This window comes from Varanus komodoensis, unplaced genomic scaffold (assembly GCF_004798865.1).
Source record: "Varanus komodoensis strain SLA01 unplaced genomic scaffold, ASM479886v1 scaffold16, whole genome shotgun sequence".
Classification (NCBI taxonomy): domain Eukaryota; kingdom Metazoa; phylum Chordata; class Lepidosauria; order Squamata; family Varanidae; genus Varanus; species Varanus komodoensis.
Genome location: NW_025335468.1, coordinates 10,032,380 through 10,051,247, shown reverse-complemented (window position 1 = coordinate 10,051,247; position 18,868 = coordinate 10,032,380). Strand labels below are relative to the sequence as shown.

The 18,868-nt window shown below is 42.7% G+C and overlaps 1 protein-coding gene across 1 annotated transcript in view; it reads left to right on the top strand.

Moving 5' to 3' along the window:
* OSBPL5 (oxysterol binding protein like 5) overlaps window positions 1-18,868 on the top strand; it is a 167,254-nt gene that overhangs the window by 119,092 nt on the left and 29,294 nt on the right. Inside the window, exon 7 of the mRNA XM_044425935.1 lies at window positions 8,686-8,770. Coding sequence (XP_044281870.1) covers window positions 8,686-8,770 — 85 coding nt within the window. The remainder of the gene's footprint in view (window positions 1-8,685; window positions 8,771-18,868) is intronic.

Genomic DNA, 18,868 nt, shown 5'->3' with positions numbered 1-18,868 from the left:
AGTGTTTCACATAATAATGGGCATTGAAGGTAGCTGAATCGCTCTCAAGGCTTTTGCTTTACTTGAGTCATACACAGTATTGTTTATTGGGAACCAAAATGGTTGGGTGCTGTACAAATTGCTTAGAGAATCCAGCTCTTCAACGCTATAAATTTATTTCTCATGCATGTATCCAATACAGCAGATAAGGTTCAGATGCAGAGGAAGCTGAAATCAATAAATCTAAATTTCCTATTGTGAACCGTTGTTTGAGGGAACAGCTTTGATGCATGGTGATGACAATAAATACTGCCAAGAAGAGACTTTTACCACCCTGCTGCATTCTGACTACCCTGTGCAACCCCAGTCGTAACTTGGACATGATTTCAGAGTTAGGTATCTCAGCTGGAGGGAGTAGGTCATAGTTTCAGACATAGTTCCTCCAGCTAGCACTTTTTCTCTGGATAAGTTGGAGTGTTCCAGAGCTTCCAAGGCTAGTAAGAAGAGGGGGAGCAATGGTTTATGTGTGTGTGGGGGGGATTGCATGAGTATCAGGGCTACCCATTGGCTAATGGATAAGATCCACCTTGGAGGCTGCTGTTAGCAAAACAGGACTTGAGTAACATCTTCTCCTTCTGCATGTACCTTCCAGGGAGTCCCCCAATCCTCCAAAGTAGATGGGGGACCTTACAGGGATAGCTGCAGAAGGGTGGAGAGGATAAAGTCCCATTCTGCAAGCGGCAGCCTCCTCGTGGTGCTGGATCCAACCCAGTGGCGGGAGGTGGCTCATGTGAGCCCTCTGCTCCCTTGGGGCACTTGATAACGGCACATGTTCCTGACACACACAGGGAGAATTGTGCCCCCGCCTGACTAGTTAGAACTTCATGAATCAGACTGGGAGGGTGGGCAGTGGAGGGGCAGGAAGCAGGGCGTGGGCCATCTCGTGCTGGGCCAGGAACCCAGCCCACTGCAGGAATGGTCTGGTTCAGCTGAGTTGTGCGGCAGCTGAGCAGCAGGAAAGGGGCATAGGCCGCCTCATCCTGGGCTCAGCATTGGGCAGCTTGTGCCTTCCCACTCAGGTTCTCTGCCCCACACTCTTCTGGTGCCAGGAGGCCAGGGCTGCATATAAGCAATCCTACTCTACCAGCAGGAATGCAGGACAGGGAAGCAGAAGACAGCTGCCCAAAGTGGCACCTTGGGCAGCTGCCATCCCTGTTCCCCTCAGTGCTTCCAAGGTCACCTGAGATGCCAGCTGAGGATTGAGTAGAGAAGGGGGAGGCAATATCTGAGGGCCCCCACTGTCCCTGATTATTTGTTGGGGCATAGCCCAGGATGGATATGTAGCCACCCTGGGCTTAAAGTCCTCTCCAAACCATTCAATATGTAACATTAACAGCATCCAGAAGCCCTGCTGCTTCTGGAGAAGCTCCTGCAGCAAGAGTTACTGCTCCCTGTTCTAAATCATGCTGTTAATGGAGGGCTTCTTTAGCCTCCAGGGAAGCCCCTAATATTTCTCCAGGTTCCTCTCTTATTTACAATAGTCTGGATAATGGCTGGATCAAGGCTGGGGAACCTGTGGCCCTCCAGGTCTTGTTCTTCCAGTTCCCATCAGCCCCAACAGGCATGACCAGGACTGATGGCACTTGTGGCCTAACTATGTTGGGACCACAGGTACTGCTCACCCATGATCTAGATAATTACCTTCACTATTATTTACTTTGGTGGTTACACAGATAACAATTGTGGCATGTCCTTTTTTAAAAAGACAACTTGGCTCTTTTTTTTGCTCACATCTCTTGGCTGGTTTCCTGAAGTAGCTGTAGTAGTTGCATTCTTGTCTTTTTTTCCCCTTTGTTCTTTTTAAGTTTAAAACTAAATTTCTTCATCTGAACAGAAGCAAATTAAATTGGACAATGCTGGAATGGCCACTACCCTTGTTCACAGGTCAACTGCATTCACATATAAAGCAAGAAACACGGAGGGGGTGTGGGAGGGCAGTTTTACACTAAAAGAGGCATGCAGGTGAGTGAAGTTAAACTTAAAATCAATACCTGGTTTGCATGTAACCGCAACACAGAGTATGGATTAAGTATGTGTTGCCATGAATTCACAAGTGGTTGTTGAATCATTAGTTGTTGCCATGTGCAAATCCCACCCTATAATTTAATCAGTTTTTAACCATGAACAACCTGAAGTTTACAACCCAACAACAAACTGTTGTTCTGTTTCTGGGATCTGTTTGTAGGTTGTTCATGGTTAACAACCTATAGTTAACCCATAGTGTAGAGTTTGCATGTAATAGCAGTCTACTATTCCACAACAACCTGTGATTCGACAACAACCATACTTCAACAACAACCCATATTCTAGATTCTCATTACAGGAGAGCCAGGCTGTAGAGTTGGAGAGGCATTTGCAGGCCGTCTAGACCAACCCCATGCTTGATGCAGGAAAACCAGAGTAAAGCATCAGTAACTAATGGCGATCTATCAGCTTTTGCCACAAATCCTTGAGTGATGCAGAGTCCATCACTAGTCTAGGTAATTGGTTCCATTATTGAGCTGTTTCTATTGTAGGAAGTCTTTTATGTGACTGGATTAGAGTTGGGCCTTGAGAAAAGTACATGAAGAAGTAAACTGGCATGGAAGAGCTTATCTCCCTTCATGCATGCACCTCTTTTCATGTACAAATTAGCTATTTATGCACTTTTATACATGACTGGAGAGCAGGCACATAAATAACAAATCAATCTAATTTCACCTAGTGTTGGTCTAAGTGGTAAAGGGCTGGATTCCCCCCAGCTGTTTCATACTTGTCCGTTTATGAATGGGTGGCTTTATGTTGCTGATTTTACGCACTTGTTTCCAAATGCCAGAACTGATCATTGTTCTGGTTCCAACTTTTTTGCAGGAACATGGAGGAATATCACAGGGGTTCTTCCTACTGTGTCCTCATAACCTTGTGAGGGAGCTTAGGCTGAGAGACAGCAGGGACCTTTCATAAACTTGCCCGATAAACTGCATTGGAGGAAGAGGATTTGAACCCATGTCTTCCCAGTAAAGATACAGCACTATATCTCCTTTACCACACCACCATGACAACCTTTAGATTTTGCTGTTCAGAAGCGAGGAGTAGCAAAATAGGAGAATGCAGTAGATCATGTTGATGCAGAGGTGATCTGACAGCATGAACTGCTGAAGCAACACATTTTCTGACCCAGTTCTTTATGGCAAAAAGACACTCTGGCAGGGAAAGAGTACATTATTTACTTGGCCTCCCTGGAAGGAGCCAGGCGACGCAATCTTTTCTCTTTCCCCGGATGGGCTTCAAAGCTTATCGCTATGGAGATGTAATAGACAAAATGAGCAGAAGCTGGAGAACTCATCACTCAGCTTAGACGCTCACAATGGTTTGGCTGACATTAATATGGTCTGGCAGCATTCCTTGCAGTTCCCCCCCTTTAATTTGTTTTAATCTGGAAGCAAGGCTTCGGGAAAGAGTGTGTTGAGTGTTAACATGATCTCCTTGATCTGTCAAGGGAGTTATGGATGTTAGTGCAGTGCCTCAAGGTTGTGCACACTTACCTGCGAGTAAGCAGCACTGCACTCAGACTCCCCTCTGGGCAAATGCATACAGGATGGTGCTATAAGGCACTGAGCCATGGATGAGCAAGGCCCCTGGTCCACCCAGCCTCCCCACAGACTCCAGTAAAACACCTTGCCAAATGGGCATTAAGGACTGCTGAATTAAAACAGGCAAGCTCTCTGAAGTGCAACATAGATGCCTAGATGTCATTCATATTTCTCACTAGTAAAGGGGTCTGGCTACCCCTGAGTGGGACTGGCCCTTTCTGTGGGACAGCACAGGTTGCAGGGAGGCATACATACAGTAGCTGCCAGGGCTGGACATAGGCACCTGAGCAAAGCCTGGCCTGCTAGTACCCCACAGCAAGGCCCCTGTCGTGTTGCACCCCAAGGGCAGTGCCTGCCCTGCAGCAGAAGGGGAGACAACAGTGTGCTTGTGCCCCTTTGATAACTTCTTTGAGCTTCCAGCTGTCTGGCCAGCAAAGCTATGCGCTGGTTAGAGATGTCTGCTACCTGATGGCTGAAGAGATTACTGCAAGGCTCAAACACAGAAACACAATTTAATTTAATTTGATTTAATTACTTCAGTAAGTCTGAGTGCACACCCCTAGGGTTCCCTAAGAATGCATGCCAAGTTTCAGGTTTCATTGTTTGGCAGTCTCGGAGCTAATCCTCTCTTACTGTTTTCTTAATAAAGTCTGTTACTATTACTAGTATTACTACTAGTAGTAGTACTACTGGTTTTAAGGACTAGCCTATGTAGGAGGTTAAATGCATTGGATAAATGGGGCATTGGTTCATGTAAGTCAAAAACAGTGGGTTCCTAAAAATGACGAATTTAAAACACCTTGATTAGCTTCTAGACCAGAAGCTAGTTAACTGGACTATGAACACACGATACCATAGCATGCATATAATCATAGAACACATGCCAAATATTGCCTCATTTTAAACTGAAATGAGAGTGTGCAGGACTGTCTCATGAGGAGCTATAAGAACATCAACTATTTCCAGAGTTACACTAAACAGGCAAAGCACTGGCAGCTTTATGGTCAAAATAAAATAGGTCAGCAAGGAAGGGAAAGTTAAGCTCACCTTGCAAGTAATGGCCATAGGTGGGTCTATGATGCCATGTTTTTTTAAAAAGGCAAGGAATCCACGATTGAAAATAAGACTTAGGAGTGAAACAAATGTTGCCTCAGATGTAGTTTTTAGATGTAGGAGTTTAATAGGATATTGAAGTTATTATCTTCAATATTATTATTGAAGGAGTATTAATATTACATTGCATTTGTATCCTGTTTTTATTCCTCTTGTGAGGAACCCAAGGTGGCTTGCAAGGTTCTCCAGCTCTCCATTTTATCTTTACAACAACAACCTCATGAGGAAGGTATTATTATTATTATTATTATTATTATTATTATTATTATTATTATTATTATAACATTTCTATGCCACCCCTTGCCAAAGCCTCGGGGCAGCTTACAACACAATAAGATACATTGAAATAAAATAGAACATAATAAATTACCACTAAATACAAAAAATACACTGAGATACAATAATATAAAATTAAAATTAACAGTATAAAATAAGTAAATAAAGAATATAGGAGGAGAAAAGAGAAGGAAGAAGAAGTTGCCCTGGCCAGATCATATATTTTAACAATTAAAATGATGGCCCAAAGTGATACGGTGAACTTCATGACTGAGAGGGGACTAGACCCCAGAGCCCCAGAGCCCCACTCCACCAGTCTTATCACTGCACCAAGTTGAAGCAGAGCCTGCAGAAAGGAAGAAGGTCCTGCCCAGCTTTTCTCCCCAGGCCTCTATGGGCAAAAACATCCTTTCAAACCTTGTAAATGGAGATATATCTGGGAATATAAATGCTACCATGGAGATGGCTCTGCTTGTTCCAGTTGGAATATAGGCAGAGTTTACAGCCTAGGCCAGCCGTGTCTTCCATCTTGTGGGGGAATAATAAATACGTCTTTCTTTCATACAATGACTCAGCCATCCTAAGGGTGAAACAAGGCACTGAAAACAGACCTGGAAACGGGGAAACCTGTTCTCTTGCCCAAGCCGTTGATGAACACAAGGCGCTAATGGGCGTCTTATCCTTTGTGCACAAGCTAAGGGGTCAGGACAACTCCTTTTGCCTGAAAAAACTTGAGCTCATTGTATTTATTTCTAAAAGAAGAGTTGGCATGTACTTAGGGCAGCATGCTTTATATATATACATACGCACACAGAGAGAGACAAAGAGAGAGGGAGGCATCTAGACTACCTTTGGATAAGGGCTTGTAACTGGAACTGCTTATGGACAAAAAATGTTTAGCATCTAACATAGATAGGCACATGAAAGTAAGGCCAAGAGCAATGTTTCATGCAGATTTTAAAAAGGGCAAATTAAGCTCCTTCGTTACCAGAGCTGTTGTTATTCCCTGTAGCCACCATCTTTCAAGACTATTCTCTCTGCTGTTTGGGAAGGCTGTGTGGATCCCACCACAACAAACCTGCCAGTCCCATGCCCACCTTCTCTGCAGTTTTCCAGGCCATCTGCTAGTGAAGTTTTAGAAAGATGAGAAAGTGCCGGATCCTAAAGGGACATCACAACAGCTTCCAGATGTCCATTCACACCATCTGTTGTCTAGCGACAGCTAATGCAGCAGCATTGATGAAAAGAGGCTAAGTTGAGAGAAAAGCTATATGGATCCTTCTCAACGTCTGGAATATTAATGGTTATACAAGCCCTGCTTGCCTTCAGAATAACAGCTTTGATGCAGAATGCTCTGGCAGTATTTCACAGAAATGAATTCCTCAAGTGAGAAGACCTTGGAGTTTCAGTAGAAAGCTGCTGTAGCTGTCATCGTACAGTGAAGCATTCATCACTCCTTGGCCAGTTATACTGCACCACAGACTTTCAGTTTATGCCTCCTTCAGAGTTCCTTGCAGGACTCTACTCTTTAACTTTAGCAGGGAGCTCAACTGATGCAGGCACTCTTCAGAAAGCTATAGAGAAAACAGCCTGCCAACCTTTGTCCTATCCTTCCCCTAAGTAGGTCAGGATAAAATCCACTGAGTTATCCCCCTTTGTAATTTTGCAGATCATTTTGGAAGAAAGCAGCTCTGAAATATGAATGCACACAAAAGAAACATCTTGATGGGGTGAATTAGGGTGTGTGACATCCAAAGTGGGTGGAGTGGGAATTGGAGGTCAGGGCCTGGCTAATCCACTGGGGCTTTCCGAAGCCTTTCTCCCCACTGTGGCTCTGAAAGGTCACTCCTGGATGTTGGCAACTGCAGTGCAAGTGCAGGAGAGGGATCTTCCACTCATAAGAGAGCACTGAATGAGGCTGTGGGTGCTTCCACCACCAGGAGAACTCCTCGTGCTAAAGCAGAAGGCACCATGCACCTGTTCTGTCTTTTTTCATTCTGGATGGTATTTTATGGTATTTTTCATTGTACATTTACTGTAAATTTATATGCCAGCCACTAGTCCAACAGGAGTAGGTGCCTGTGGTTTGTGTGGTTTTAAAAAGATAAGTGCTGGGGAAACATGGGAGAGTTATGAGTGGAGACAATATCTGAACCTCCTGTAAAATCCCATGAACGAGGCTGTAGCAGAATAAAACTCGAGGGGCTGGATCCAGGCTGCGCCTTCCACGAGTGAAAGGAACCTTATACAAGAGGACAGACTCTTCTCACCGAAGGTCTCTCTACTAGGATTTTTGGGGCACCCTTTCCCAACCACACCACAGCTCAGCCCAATCAGCAGGGTCACCTGATTCTCCATGCAACACTTTTAGTGGGGAGCTGCTTTGGGAAAGGAAAGGCAAGGAAGGTGAGAAGACACAAATGATTGGATCAGCTGAAAGGAGACCGCATCCATCAGTTGATCTAGCTTAAACCTGGATCAGTCCCCTTCTCTGGAAACACCCTGCTGCTTTCTGTTCCACTTGCAAAACTGGGTCTTTTAATAGGCTGAAGCTGAGAACAGCTTGGCATAAATGGCTTGTAGGACGCTAATGTTAAGATGAGCAAGGATGAGTCCATGTTTTTACAATAAATACAGGAGTCAAGGGTGGCATAGGTAGCATGGCTCATAGAACGTCCAAGAAACCTTGCCAATGTCTTCTGCTGAACCTCTGGGGCCTATTACTAGGTTGTAAAGAGAAACTGCTATTTGCAACATTCAATCCGTATTAATTCCTGTATATATTCACATGCTGACTGGATTGAACTTCTGTTTGGAAAAAAATAAGTGACACTATATTTTTACATCATTTATATGTTGTTCCATACCTAGACAGATTCTCAAGTGATGAACAATAAAAAGGATAAAACAGATGAAGCCATTGCATATGAAGGTGCTGTGTTGTGCAAAACACCTTTGGCACTGTGTTTTGGGGGTTTTCCCCCTAAAACCATCTCATTTTTTGAGTCTTCTCTCAATATGGTCTTGCCTAGTGATTTAGACATGACTGCTTCCATCTTGGATCAAAATCAACATACTGTGGGTGCAATCCAATCACCCTAATGTTGCTTGCATGTAAGCCTCTGAAATCAGAGGCTTTTGAACATCCATTGGCAAGAGTGAGATGCAGCAGTGACAATCCCTGCCCTGGCATTTTGTGCTCTGCAAATTATCAAGATAAGTGTTTTCAACCATCTTCATAAAGCACCTGGAAGAGGGCAGGAAAGTGGCTGGGCTGCTAACAGGAGATGGTATGGGCCCTTGGCCTCAGCCTCCTCCCTTCTCTCTTCCCCCCCCCTCCCCCATGCCCTTTTCTGCAGGATTTTGGAGATAGAACTCCAAATAATGGGATGTTGGGGGACATAGGATTGCACCCTCTGAAATATGTTATTCATCTTTAAACAGAAGATGGTAACACCCAAGCTTTCCAAGATTTCATTATTCGTCTTTTAATGATGCATTAATATAAAAACAGATAAATTATATTAAACTTTTGTGTATCTAATAAAGTACAGGTAGTTATCTTTTTGTATGTTATAATTTTGCTTTGTTTGATACTGAAAGCATACGGTTGAGAAAGGCAAGAAAGATAAAACTGAGCAAGCCACAGAAATTACAATGCTTTTCATTTCACAAATCATTTCAGGGTCCAAAGGGAGAGAACGTGGGTTCAATTACACAGCCTCTTCCAAGCAGCTACTTGATCTTCAGGGCAGCTTCTGAATCAGATGGTGAGTTGTCTTTGGTTCTTTCTCTTGGGTTTGGCTCTCTTCCTGGTAACCAACATGCATCTTTCTGCACCAGCACTTAGTACTGCGATGACCAAGCTTTGTGAACATCTGTTTTCTGAAATGAAGCAGTCGGTCATCATGGTCTTGTTAATGGCTTATACTGGACCTTGAAGAACCCAGGTGTATTTTCAAGGACTCTTAACAACTTGGGACCAACCAGATGTTAATAGCAGATGTGTGAATGCTGTCAAACTATGTTGGCAAGTTGCATGCGGTTGTGAAACATGAGTTGGTGATGTGTTAGCATTTTTCTTGCTGCTTATTCTGCTTCACTGGCTGCCACTTTGGGGAACAGGAATATTCTGCAGTAATGTCACACCGTGTTCCTTTCTGCTCCACCCACCAAATAACAGATTGGTGTGAAAGAGACGACATCTCCCTATAACCTATAGTTTGCGCCTCACTTTTGTTGCCTTTATGGGTGCAATCCTAGACATATTTGACAGTGTAAAGTCCTACAGTTTTTAAAATCATCCAGTAAGTATACTGGGAATTGTAGGAATTTTTGTTGTCAAAAACTGCACAGAATTGTGTACTTAATTAGTAGACCATCATTCTGTTTCCTTGAATAGTCACTATTTTTCACTTGTCTATTTCAGTTGTTTCATTAGTATGCTCTTGAGCAGAGCAGTCTGCACTCTACTAGTTGTAGATTATATTTGTCTTTTATTTTTAACTTGATTTAGAGGACAAAATGTATCAAAATACCCTGACTCTTCTTGGATGAGTTGATCAGAACTTGGAGACAGCTAAATGAAAATAAAAATGATGTAGATCTATGTGACTATGTTACTGAAGCAACAACAAACAACCCTGTACCTGCCCACCGAAGTGGTACCTTTTTATCTACTTGCATTTGCATGCTTTTGAACTGCAAGGTTGGCAGGAGCTGGGATGGAGCAACGGGAACTCACCCCGTTGTGCAGATTCGAACCGGCGACCTTTTGATCAACCAGCCCAGCAGCACAGCAGTTTAAACCACTGCACCACCTGCCTACCTTTAGATCTGTGTGACTATGTTACTGAAACAACAACAAACAACCCTGTATAAATGGTAGTTCTATTTAATGGTATTTGCAGGAATGTTCATTTACAAAGTGAAAACCAAATTTCACTTCCCTAATTAAAGTGTCCAGAGATGTAACCAGAGGACATTTCCTAATTTTTCAAGCAATAATTTGATTCAAGTGGTCTTGTTTTCTTTTTGGGACTTCCACTTAATTTCTTCTGTTAATTCCATTCTTGTCCAGAGCTCCCCATAAGCCTGAGGGATCATTCCCCATAGTATTTCATGTTTCCAGTAATAGCTAAAGAGGATCTAATATGATCTTGCTTTCATCTTTTGGCAAATTAGGATTGCCTTTATTAAATAAATGAGGGATAGTTCATGAATAGAATAATAAGGCTAGAGGATTCTTTTTTATCATATTGATAATCCTTTCTGCTGTGAGAATTTTTCTGTAAGGTTTTTAAAATTGGTAGCTGGAATGCAAATACCACCATGGTTTCCAAAGGTCATTTTGATCTCCTTTGTGTAGCACTCATTAATCTCAAGCAGAACATGAATCGGTAAAACAATTGTCTGAAAGCAACAAGTCTGATTTAGCTTTAGTCATACTTAAATAGACCTGTTGAAATGGGATTTAATTTAATCATGAATAACTAGCATTCCATTAATTTCAAATGGTTCACTTGAAACATAGCTAAATCTGGCTCTGATCCAACTTGTTTTTAATTACCTATAACTTACTATGCTGCCTTAGCAGTGTTCATTCACAATACATTCTTATGCATGTCTACACTAAAGTAAATCTCAACTAATTAGAACTTATTCCAGGTAAGTGTATAAGATCGCAGTGTCATTCACCCAATGGGTCCCACACCAGGCTCCTTTGGATTAGGCCACTGAATTTTACCCCAGTATTTGGGCTTTTCATATTCTGGTCTCTGCTATGTGGCTTTCTATGTCCTCAGGCAGCCCTTTTTGTTTGGATGGTTAGAACCACCTTTAAACTGCAAGAGAAATGGATGAAAATTATTTAGATGTAAAAGGCTTCAGACATGCATCTCTTCCTTATTAATCTTGTGGAAAAAATGGCTGACTACCAAACACTTTTGATGGACTTTCCATATCCCACTCTGTTTCTTTCCCCAAAACAACTAATACAAGATATATTAATTTTTTGAGGGTGGAGGTGAGGGGAAGGAATAAGTATCTCAGAGGTTGGTCAGATTAAGAAAGGTCTGTGAAAGAGAGATGAAAACCAACCAGTTCCTCAGGCTTTTGGTGCAATTTAAAAGCACCAATGACAATCTATCAATCTATCCCTTAAAAGCTATTATCTACTTGGAGATCAGTTTAACTTCCCCTTCTATTTAACTAAATTGTAGCATAAAGCAAGATGGTAATGCTTTCTGGGAAGCTTATCACATAGTTCTTCCCTACGAACTTCTATCCTGATACATTTTAGGCAAGCTGGAAAAAATTTGTTGCATATTAGATCATAGTTGTTTAGGCTTATGTAGGCTGAACCAACCTAACTTATTGACAGTCCCCTTCGGGCTTCTCAGATCTTCACTTGTTAGGAATTGCATGCAGTAGTCCTTGTGTGCTGAAGCGGCAGCCTGCTTAGACTTGTGTTCTCAGTTATACCCTTCTATTTCTGAAAACTGTATCTTGATGGTAAAAAATTGATGAATATTAATCGATCCTGTGCACTGGTGTACACCGTGAATAGCAGAGGGGCAGATCTCAGGTCTGGGGCCCAATCCCAGGTTCCCCTGATAGCCATGCTTGTCCTTGGACTCACCCATCCTTGGGCTGAACCTCTTCCCCTTCTTGCTGATTGTTTGGCAGTTTCCCAGCTTTTTTGCATTTATCCCCCTTTCTAAAAGGTTGAAATATCTCTCCTAAGAATTGGTTACTGCCAGCAATAGATTTATACTATTGCTATAAACTAAAACTTTAAACTAAAATATGCTGATATTTTTGGTATTGTGTTCCACCAAGAACATTTCTGAAATTGAATTTGGTCCTTGAGTCAAAAGGTTCAACACCCCCATCGTATAGTCTCAATTATTAAAACCTGATAATCAATTTATTTATTACAAGTATTTATATCCAAGGAGATCAAGGAAGTTAAGCCAAATGTGACATTTAATGCTTCTTAAATGTGACATTTAATGCATAATGTGGGTGTTAATTATCAGGATTGCAAAAGACAGGGGGAAAGAGCTTAACTTCTGCTGTGCACACGGCAGAAAAAGCTCTTCTCTGAAGTTGCAGTTTCCATCAGGAGGATCTTATTTATTTGTTGGATTAATTGATATTCTGCCCAGTTAGCCCTAGGCCAGTGATGTTGAACCTATGGCATGCGTGACACAGCGGGCACGCAGAGCGCTCTCTGTCAGCACACGAGCCAAGTTGCCCCAGCATCGCCCTAGCTGCTGAGCATCGGATAACAGTGCACAGGGGCCATGCGCATGCTCGGAAAGGAGTAGCGGCGCCAGGCGATGATGTCACAAGGCGTGACTCATTAGCCGCAACTCATCCAAGCTTTCTCGTGGCCAGTCAGTGCACTGCCAAGGATTTATATATATTTGCTTGGACTGGCTGTGAGTTGTTTTTTCTAAACTAAAACCTCAGTATTCAGGTTTTATTGCAGTGTTGGCACTTTGCAATAAATAAGTGAGTTTTGGGTTGCAGTTTGGGCACTTGGTCTTTAAAGGTTCGTCAGCAGTGCCCTAGGCTCTCTAGGTGGCTTACATAAAATCCGTGCCACAATGCAGTACAATAAAATCAACAAGTACAATAAAACTAATAATAACAATAAAACCAATAATAATCAACCAATAACTAATTCATAATAATAAGTAAGATAAATAAATAAATTGATAAATAAATAAATTGAGTAGGAGATGCAGCATAAAGCAAATTAACCAGCAGTAATATGAAAATAATTATAAGCAATCCACAAAATTGAAAATCTTTAGAACATAAAATTGTAAAATGGTAGCAGCAATTAGTTAACCTGAAAACAATCCATTTAAAAAAAAAAAAAAAGCCCAACAGATTCACCTTCCAAAGTGCCTGCAAAACAAAAATGTCTTCAGCTAACATCTAAAAGAATATAATGTCAATATCAGTTGGGTTAGAATTCCATAATTAGGTGCAGTAATAGAGAAGACCCTCCGCAGTGCCATTTCCATCTTCACATTATTCAGAGGAGGGGTGCAGAGGCAGCCAAGGATGTTGACCACAATGACTGGGATGGTATATATGGAGAAAGGCAGTCCCTCAGATAGGGCTTTGTATGTTACTGTGAGCGTTTTGAATTGGTCCCAGACGGCAACCACCAGCAGCCACCGTAACCTACATAGGAGCTGAGTAATGTGCTCACGAATGCCAGTACTTGTCAGCAGATGCACTGCCCGGTTTTGAACACCTGGCAGTGTCCAGACCATCTTCAAAGGCAGCCCTGCGTAGATCCCATTGCAGTAATCCAAGCGGGAGGTTAGCAGCACATGGATAACGGTGGCAAGGAAATCACCCACAAGCATTTAATAGAATGTCTTTGGCCCTAAATTCCTCATAAGATTACACATCTTTTCTGCATAATCACACTGTAAGGTGAGCTACATTCGGTGAAAGGAAGTGAGTCGTTTAAGACTTACAGCACAATCCTATGCTTGCTTACACAGAAGAAAGATCCATTCATTCAGTGGGATTTACTCCCAGGCAAGTGTGCATAGGATGGCCTTAGCTTGCTTTCATGGATAAGCAAGGATTTGAGCCCAGATCCAAGACCCTTTCCAATGCACCATGTTGGCTGATTTTGCTCAATACTATGCCTCAGTAAAGGTGCGTTAGAGGAAAGAATGTGGCCTGTCCAACCTTGGCCAATCTAAAACCAAATCCAATCCAAGATTTACCAAATCCATCAACTTAACAACAAGCGGCGTTTGCTGCTAGGTGAAGTCCAGGCCCAATTCAGAGTGCTACTTTTAACATTTAAAGCCCTAAACAATTTGAGGCAGGGTTATCTGAAGGAGCACCTTGTCCCATAAGTTCCTACCTGGCCCATAAGATTATCTATTGAGGTCCTTCTCAGAGAATGCCCCCCCCCCCACATACCCACACACACACACAAGAAGTAAGGGGAGTGGCAACCAGGAAGTGAAGAGCCTTTTCAGTAGTGGCACCATCTCTGGAACATGCAGCCCAGAGAGATATGCCTGGCACCATCTTTGTTTTATTTTAGGTTCCAGGTAAAACCCTTTTTATTTTCCCAGTCATTTCAATACATAAAGGTTAGTTTTAATACTATTATTGCTGTTGCTGCAGTGCCATATGCTAATTTTATTTAGTTGCTGTGCTTATTGAGCTTGTTATATTGGTTGTATTGTTTTATGGCTTTATCTAATCACAATTATTTTATTTATTGTTTACATGTCTTTTAAATTTGTAAACTGCCCAGAAAGCCCCTTGGATATGGAGTGGAATATAAGTGTAATAAATAAACAAATAATGCAATATATGCTATACTGTAGGGCACTATCCAAATGAAGCCCACAGTAATTTGGCAGTTCCCAGGATAGGCAGAATTTTCCTCCCCTGGGATCCATAAGAATAAGTCTGCTTAGGTGTGCTACTATGACCTATTTGGGGGCCTTGGGGTGGTGTAGGTAGCAATCTTCAGATTACCTTTTGGAAAAAATGATCCGTTGACCATCGGATATGAGTGGGCACGGTGTTAAGCCTGGAAGGGTATTCGTAGTCCATGCTGCATTTATTCTGTAAAATCCAGATAGTTAATCTATTACAAAGAAATTAAGAGGAACCAAGCTAGAGACTTTGGTGAGCAGTTTCTTTTAGCCTACAGAACAGGAATAGGCTGACTACATTATTTATGTGTGTGTATTAATTGCAATAATCTTGTCAGTCCAAGTCTGCAGTCAGCACGCACTGACTAGCTTTGTTCCTATTTTTGTCATTAAAAACTTGGAATACTTTTTGTAGATCTTTTGGGGTATTTTAGGGGCATGTTACAGAAGTGTCCTCAGTCCATAGTAAATTCCACGTTCCAGAGAATCTACAATTTAGGAGCAGCTTAACTGGCTACTTGCTTTCTTAAAGATTTGGATGTTTTCAAACCATGTTGGCTTAAAATAGACAAGTCTAGCCACCAGAGAAAATGCTGTCTTCTTTAGAGGCTAATTACAGATACCTAATTCCAAATACAGCATTTGTGCCACATACCGTTCTCTTAACTTTAGAAATTAACATTTCATTTCAACTTGGTTTTTTTCCATCCAGCCACCCCAATAGAACCTAGTGTAGCCACAGATATAAACAGAAAGTGAAATACTTATTCATCTGTGCATATCTACGTTTGCTTTACACTATGTATTCATACCTTCAAAAGGAGTAGCCATATTCACTGCAAGGATTCTATTTATTTATTTATTTATTTATTTTTCAATTTATATCCTACCTTTTTTCCTACAAAGGGCTCAAGGCAGCATACGTCTCCTCCTCCCTCTTATCCCCACAACAACAACCCTGTGAGGTAGGTTGGGCTGAGAGACTGTGACTGGCCCAAAGTCACCCAGTTGGCTCCATGGCTGAGCAGGGACTAGAACCCAGTTCGTCTGAGTCCCAGTCCCATGCTCTTAACCACTACACCACTCTGGCTCTTTATTGACTTATTTGCAATCTTCTCAGACCAGTTAGAACAGCAAGGTAGGCATGTGGGGTTGATATCATAGGGCATTATAGACCCATTGCTTGTGCCCCAAAGCCACTGGCTGTGTTCCTCCTCCCACTGCTTGTTGCTGCCGCCTGGTCACTCATCCTCTCCACATGTATCAGCAGCGGCAAAAGGAACAGCAGCGGTGCAGCCATTGCCTCTACTTACCTTGCGTTTTTGTTGTAGGCCATTGCATAGATTGGGCAAAGAGTAAAGCAGTGGACGGACTGCAGGAGCAGGGAGTAGCAGGGAGCTGGGCCTACTTGGGGCATCTGGCCCTGAAACCTTTCCAGAATTTGGGGCAAACTTTGTCAAAGAATCAAGCAGCACCTTAAAGATGAACACATTTTATTCTGGCCTACATTTTCCAGTCAATCAAAGCTTTTGCCAAAATAAAATGGCTTTTTTAAACCTGCTGCAAGACTCTGTGTGGTGTTGCAATGAGAAGTAAAGCAAGTAGTAGACCAGTGATGAATACAGTGCAGCATGGCAAGCAATCTGCATAAGTGTTCTTAGCGGCCTCCAAACCGGCCCTGATTAGTTCCTTTTGCTTGCAAGATCGTAAGTGTATGGTTCAGTGTGGCTCAGCAGAAGTTGCTGCTGCTGTTGGCCTGTATCCTACCCTTCATCAGTACTGGATTCTAGAGGTACAGCACCACCTGTAGGCACACACAAATACTGTCCTATATTGATGACTTTTCATCCGCCAAACTCAGTTTTTAAAGATGGCACATTACAATACAGTGATGGCTAAAGGAACACTTACCATCAGAGAGGCAAAGTACCCCTCCTCCTGTATTGAGTTGCCAGTCTTCTCCAGAAGCACCTGAGAGATCTAGGAAGACTTCAAGTGGACTAACTACCTGACAAGCTGGCAGGACTGGGCAAATAGAAGCTGGGCAAGATATATTACCTTTCTCTTGTCTTAAGGTGCTGGGCTTTAGGTACTCCATTCTGCCCTCTGTATTTCTTGAGCTTTGCATTCAAGAAATTCATGGTTATTCTCCATTTTCAACCCTTTGTTAATGAGATAGCTGGCCACACATTCTCATTTCATAGGCTACATTTCCGTGTACCTGACAGATGTGAATACTTGGAATGGGGGGAACCCACACTTGCTTGTACAACTTTAATGAAACAAACAAAAAAAAGCAGATCACATCGCCCAAAGCAAAAACAGTAAGAATTGATTGAACAAACTGTACATGTGACCATTGGATACATCTCCCTCTACTTTAAAAATTCCCACTAAGTACCTGCCATGGCTTACCTAAGCAGTATTAGAAATAAGATGGATGGAAAGGGATTCCAAAGATAGGTTAGCATTTTTGTCAGCCAACAGCTCTCAGGAGGTGGGAGAGATTTTTCTAAGGACAGGAGATTATATTTCATATTAGGATGGTCATCATGTTGGACACATGGTTCTTTATGACATAAGAAGTCCTGCACAGCTCCACACAGATTTCATTACATTTTTTAAAAGAATACGTGCCACTTCCCTTTATCCCACACCTGAAGGACTGATGTGGCACAGCACTGCATTACATATGCCAGTGGTAACCTATATGTGACCTTTCAGATTCCCTCTCCTTCTCCCATAATTGCACCATTTTCTGTTCTTATGTGGCACTTGTCTGCAAGGCATACACTCTGTGATGGTCTCTGAGATGTGCCCACCAAGCAGCAGTTGCGTATGAAACTAATATTGAAGCAGCAGTGTCTCAGACATGAAAGTAGAAATTACACCCAAGGTACTTCCAATAATGGATAAGGGATGTAGTCAGATCCTTTAGCTGAGGACCTCAGACTCATCCTCCCTTTCTCGGCCTGGGAAGTGGGAAGGCCCCAAAGCTTCAGCCTGAAGAATCTGCTGTCCATTTAATTTCATGGGCAACAGCTTCTGAAAGCTACAGATTTTCAGAAATATCTGCTGCTTGACCACTGCTTTCCCCCAAAGGCATCCGTTCTTTTCAGCTCACCCTGTTCCAGTTGCTTTGATAGCAGCCAGCTCCTACACAGTTGACTAGCAGCCATGTCATTAGGGAAGTTCCCTCCCTCCCCGAGTGCGTGTACTGTCTGGTTTGAAACCAGAAAGTCTTAGGCTGCCCAGTTGCCTTTGCTGGCAGGTATCCCAGATGTTACCCTCCAAATATAGCTTTTTGTGTGCAGAAATTGGTTGCTACAAGTCTGGGAATGCTACTTTCTGGGAGAGTAATAAGGTTTACTATTGATGAGAAAGAATGTTGTTTGCAGGAGGTGGGGGGGGGATCACGGAGTTTGCACTGCAGGATGAACGCCGGCATTTCATGACAGTTTGTCATCAGCTATTTTAGCCATTGGTGTTTCTATATGCAGAGCCATTTATTTCCCAATAATGACACCCTTCTGTGTTCGGTTTGCTTATTGACTGGAGCTTTTTAAGCATCATGTCTGTATGGCTGAGCACACAGCAGCTTTCGAACATTTAACATAACTGAGAGACTGCCTGAGAGACTGTTTCTACAATGAAAGCACTCCTGCATCTAATGAAATACCACCAGCATTCAGAGGCGTTCCAGAAAGAACAGCATCTGGTCACTGGCAGCATCAGAAATTAATTTTCTGCCACTGCCCTGAACCTGTGCCCCGCTTGTGCCAGGGAAGAAACACGAAATCCTCCTCTGCCAATAGAGCAACTGGCAGGAGACGGCCCTTGGTGCACCGGTGGCCACGGATGCCCCTTGTCCAGCACTGGGCTTAGTGCAGCACGGTGCCCTGGAGTGGCACTCCAGTGCGCAGACAGGGAACAGGCTGGGAGTGACTCTCATGTGCCTATCCAAAGGTTTTCCTCCTCCTTCCCCGGGTTTTCTTCTGGTAGGGACTCTGCCCCTTCTGCAAGGCATCCGCTGTGTCTGTAGTGGTGCAAGCTGGCATTTATCCAGCTGTCGTTTCCCTAGTCCTCTACGATTTGTAGGAGCAAAAAAGGAAGAATCCCAGCCATCAGTGCTATTGGATTTACTATCACAATTGCTTCATCATTTATCTAAAGTTGAATGGCAATACATACATGCTTTACATATGCATGTTAAGTAAAGTAAACTCGGACCATGTCTTCCTGTGCTCAAATATAGAAATCATTTGTTTCCTATCTCGGGAATATTTATGTGAGATGATTTAAAAGCCCATTTTCCCTCAGTCTAACTGAGGGTAATGGGAGCAGCCGTAATCACAGAACAGTCTGATGAATGGAGGCTGCAGTGGCTATTTTGGAATTCCTATTATCCATGTGTAAAAACAGCCAGTGCCATAG